The following is a 5,051-nucleotide window of genomic DNA, read 5'->3' as shown; positions in this document are numbered from 1 at the left end:
ACTATTGATCTTATCCTTGACATATCTAATGCTAATATATCATTTTCGAAAAAAATATATTTATAAACTTATTTTCAGAATAGAGCCATTACCTTTGTTTCAGTTGTTTGATGAGAATAATGATAAAATCAGTACATCTCATCCGGATATTTTTCTCGACTTTTTCATCTAATGTTTTATTTTTTTTACACTTTATTATTTCATTTTCAAATCTATAGCCTAAGTAGCACGTTCTGTCTATATAATTATCAAAATCTGTCGTTACGATGTCAAAAGTATATGTTGAATTTATAACTTTGTTTTTTAAAGAATGTATAACCATTACTAAATTATTCAATAATTTTGTTGGATCATTAATATTGCTCTGAAAGCTCTTATTTAATATTTGTAGTTCTGAAAGAACGGGTTTAAGAAACAGCAAGTATAAGTAATTAATATCATCCTTGTACATTTCGTACAAGGTATTAGCAGTATAACATTTTTCAGAGTTTCTTGCAATACTAAAATGTGTCTTCAATTCGAGCCATTGATCTAATATACGCGAAACTGCAACCTCAATAGACAGCCAACGTGTATCGCAAACTTTCGTAATTTTTAATGTCTCCTAAAATAATATAATTCTTCAATTTGATAGCTCTTAAAACGTCGATATACATTTTTTATTTAAATATAGTTTTAATTACCTTGCCATTATTAATTGTTTCGTATAATTGTTTATATGCGGACTGGCGACTAGAACTCATGCTGAACCAATTATACGTCTCATGAACTAAAAATTCTAAGTGTGTTGGAAGACATTCTTTACATGCGTAATTTATTGCTAACTGTATTGAATGGCAGACACATCGAATAAGGATAAGGTCAGGTACATCTTTTTTAAGCTCAGTATATACGCTTTTATTGCAACCAACCATCACAGAAGCATTGTCTGTTCCTATGCCAATCAAGTTTTTAATGTTCAATTTGAATTTCTCAAGCTCATTCTTGAAACATTTTACAATATCCTTTGCATTTCCACTTTCTAGGATTGCCATTGAAAGAAAAGTTGACACTATCTTTCTGTTCTTTTCACTAAAATATAAGATAACAATACCTGCAAATAAAAGGAGTTGAAAATGGAGAGTTCTTCACAAAAACTATCCCAAACTGAAGAACTAAGTCGATTGATGTCAAAATTAATAAATTTAATTATTGAATCGACCTGTCTCTTCTCTCTCTACTCTGAGAATATTCATATATACACAAATACTAACCTAAAAGTTTTGTAATGCTAATATCCGTTGATTCGTCGAGCAATAAACTAAATTTTGAATTACTGTCATTTTGTAAATCTTCAATAAAATGAGGAGCCAGCACATATTTTACGATGTTGGTACACTTGGTTCTGTGCAACCTTATTTGAACGCACGACTCACTATTGTTAAATTTATTTTTACATAAGGCAGTTAAATGATCAATTGGCGCTATTGCGCTATGTTGACTAACGTATAATGCTAAAGCAGCCTCTTGCTGCTGTGTCTTAAAGGACGAAGGTTTGAACGGAAGTTTATTTATTTGTATGTGCGATTCACAGTTTGTTTTGTGCTTTTTTGTTTCAGCATGGGAAAGTAAATCGCTCAGTTTACATTGAATATTACACTTACAATATGTACAGTATGCTTGAGTTTTATTTGTCAATTCTTCCCGAATCCAATCCTTTAATTTTGAATGTATCTTCCATTCCAAGCGAAATTTTTGCTGATAAACTTTCGTTTTTCCCATTTTAATATAGGGTAAAATAGAGGGTAATCCTCTCAAAAATCGATAAAATTATACTTATTCGACGCGTTTTTTCATAAAACGAAAGAATCTGGCAGAATAAAGCATCGCTCTGCCCCGCGAACCGAGATATTAATCGTTAAAGAAATTAATTCAGGTTAGGATTGTTATGATCACGTAACTGGTAACACTGGCTGCGTTCCGTTTTACGCATATGCGCGCATTCCCCTATACGCCGGTATTCATAGTCAGTTCTTATATTCAAGACCGTCTTAAGTTCAGTCTTGAGGAGTTACGAACCAATCAGAGGGCCGCGTGACGCTCACTATATAAAATGCGCGTATATACCTGAAACGGAATCCAGCCACTGTGATGTGAGCATGGGCTGCGGTCACATTTTCATTGCTTTAAATACAAAAATTCTTTGCATTAGCAGTGAAACAAAAATCGTCAGGAAACGCTAAAAATAAAATTAAATACCGTCAGAATTACCGCTAGCCGCATTTTTTAAATTTGACAGCTAGACAACCTTTAAAAATCGCTAGATCTAGCTGGAAAACCGCTAAATTGGCAACAGTGCGCTGCGTTGCTACGCGGCGCGCCGAGCATGTTGTATGCTGTGTCGAGCTGCGATGCTATGAATCGCGTTGAGACTGGAGACGGCTCACGAGCCGCGAACGAGAATTCAGAACTTTATTCTAATAAAGTTTTCACTGTGTGAATAACAGTACGGATCAAAATAAAAAAATTTTCATTAAAGTTTAAGATTGGCCGAACATTTTCATTTTTTATTAGTGCTGATTGGATAATTAGTTCGTGAAAACAAAAATCGTAAATCTAGTCATTTTTGAAGCTCTGACATTTTCTATCTCGAAAACTATTGATTTTATCAAAAAAAAGTCTAAGAGACAAAAAATGTTCACTTTAGCCCAATATAGCGTACAGAATTTTTTCGGAATTTTTGTTCAATGTTTTGATTTTTTAAAATATAGATCCAACGTTTTAGCGAGTGAAAATGGTTAGACTCGATTTCTTATATTATTCTGCGAAAAAGCATGTACATACACTTTCTTTGTTGAAGTGGTCATTAAAAAGTTACAATCAATTTTTTGTTTAAAAAATCAAGACTTTGAACAAAAATTCCGAAAAAATTCTTCGTTTGCGCGTGTCTGATAAGAGGAATGGCGCTTCTTACTAAGTCGACACTTTGACACTCGTAACCGAGTAAAAAATGTGCTATACAATAAATTCAGACCTTGCACGTGTAAAATAAGTAGCTAGCGACTTATAGAAATCCTCAAAGAACAATACTATGCTTGCAGAAACGAGCTACAAGCTTTAGTATAAGAGGAATGAGTATCCGCAAATTTCATTGATATGCTACGTCTGCTACGAGACTGCCGCTTGACGCTTCGACAGAATCGAAGATCAACGGAAACATACATCGTGTGTCGAATCCTGATACATGTAAATAATATAATACGTTTCTTGTTTATAAAGAAATTATTAGAACAAAAAAATAACTAATATTATATACGTTTTATTATTATGATTTCTCTCAAAAAGATAAACTTTGTCCAGGGCACGTAAGAACCTTTTTATTACGGGCCTGACAAGTCGGTCATTTCTATTGATCCAGTGATGCACTTTTCGTGATAGCGCCGCTATCGGAATATCGAGGAATTGTTATGCTGAGAAATACTGCTCAGCTGTGTGCCTGCACGTCAATTTCACTCGTAGCATATCAATGAAATCTGCAGATACTCTTTCCTCTTATACTAAAGCCCGTACCTCGTTTCTGTAAGCATAGGATTGTTCTCTCAGGTTTTCTGACGTTCGCCAGCTACTTCCTGTGAACGTGCAAGGTCTGAAACTTTTATATGCAGCACATAATGTGTTGAGTCGACTGCAGAAGCCGATAACGAAACTGTAAATTTTTAATTTTTTTCCGTTTTTCGTATTGAAATGTAGCTAGCGCAATTCATTGTTGTCGATATTTTGATTATGTAAAAGGATTTTTCCATCCGTAAATGCAATTAAGAGAAACGAGTATTTAACTAAGTAATGATAAAACAGGACACTCCAGCATCCCCTTAAGTGATAATCAATAGAAAACATAAATCATTTGCAAATTTATTTTTACATTAATTTTTATAATGATTTATTTGAGTGTTAAAAGTAAAATGCAAATATTTCAAAAATCGTAAAATACATTTTTTTTTATATAACAGTACGATAAAGTATGTCAAAGATTTCACAATTTAACTATAAAATGGAAACTAGTTCGTATTGAGTGCGTCGAATTTAATTATCTATAACGTTTTACTCTAATAGAGAAGAATATAATCTCTCATGGAAAAAAGGCTATGGTTGCCACACACACACAATCAGAAATATTGATAATTTTCAATCATTAATACATTTGGTTGTGATAATCGTGTTGTAGCCCGCGAGTGCTACCACAATTAAGTCTCGCATTTCAGCCTAGCAACGAACTGGCGGAAATGCAAGATTATTACTGCAAAGCAACCTTTGCATTTCGGCATAGCAACGACTTGCGGAAATGCAAGGCTGCAAATTTCATAACGCGTGCGGACAACGATCACTGATCGAACGCAAGCAATGACCGCACGCACATCGAACGATTATTAATAAAAAGCAAATCTTGCACTTCGACAGGACAACGAACTGCCGAAATGCAAGAGGACGAAGTCCGCATTGCACACGGCACGAATGCCGCTAGTTCGATGACTCCGCGACGCCTATATATTCGGCGGTCTAAGGACCGGCGAGAGAGTCTTGTCATACATCTAAACGTAACGATACGTTACGCGCGTCGCGAGAACCGAGTCATATTACATCCGCGATAACGAGTGTCGCCGACCGGTCTAAGTCACGAGCGAGGACTTTAACCCGAGTATTATTCTTTTAATTAAATCCAACTATTATAATCAACTACTCGAATTGTAACAATCAAAGTGTAATCTTTTAATCGGGTAATTATATCAATTCAATAAAGGGTTAAATGTAATCAGTGGTAATAACCACTCGAAATTGTAAGTGTTATAATAAATAAAAGGGGTTATTTTAATAAAAGTGTGGTGCAGTGTGTGTTTGTTTTACGACCTTGACCACTTTCCTCGTTTTCCTCGTGGGTTCCAACCCTTTGAGCGGATCGAATCCCAAATTAATATCTTGTTGCACCGAGAGGTACAACACTGCCTTCACGCCGTGACGGCAGGCTGTCAGTACTTGATTATGTCAGATCATGTTGTATTTTTACAACGCTTTCG

General features: G+C 34.8%; 1 protein-coding gene across 1 annotated transcript; it reads right to left on the bottom strand.

The window, feature by feature from the left end:
* Positions 1-911: 911 nt before the first annotated feature.
* LOC108779980 (uncharacterized) lies at positions 912-1,761 on the bottom strand (the record flags this gene model as incomplete). The annotated part of the gene is made up of 2 exons (XM_018547554.1): positions 1,254-1,761; positions 912-1,093 (listed from the first exon to the last, which is right to left on the bottom strand). Coding segments are annotated over exons 1-2 (690 nt in total), but the record flags the coding sequence as incomplete, so codon positions are not given.
* Positions 1,762-5,051: the final 3,290 nt, after the last annotated feature.

The sequence above is a fragment of the Cyphomyrmex costatus genome, unplaced genomic scaffold, assembly GCF_001594065.2.
Source record: "Cyphomyrmex costatus isolate MS0001 unplaced genomic scaffold, Ccosl1.0 scaffold654, whole genome shotgun sequence".
Taxonomy (NCBI): domain Eukaryota; kingdom Metazoa; phylum Arthropoda; class Insecta; order Hymenoptera; family Formicidae; genus Cyphomyrmex; species Cyphomyrmex costatus.
The sequence above is the reverse complement of the archived record's forward strand: the minus strand, read 5'-3'. Positions and strand labels throughout refer to the sequence as shown.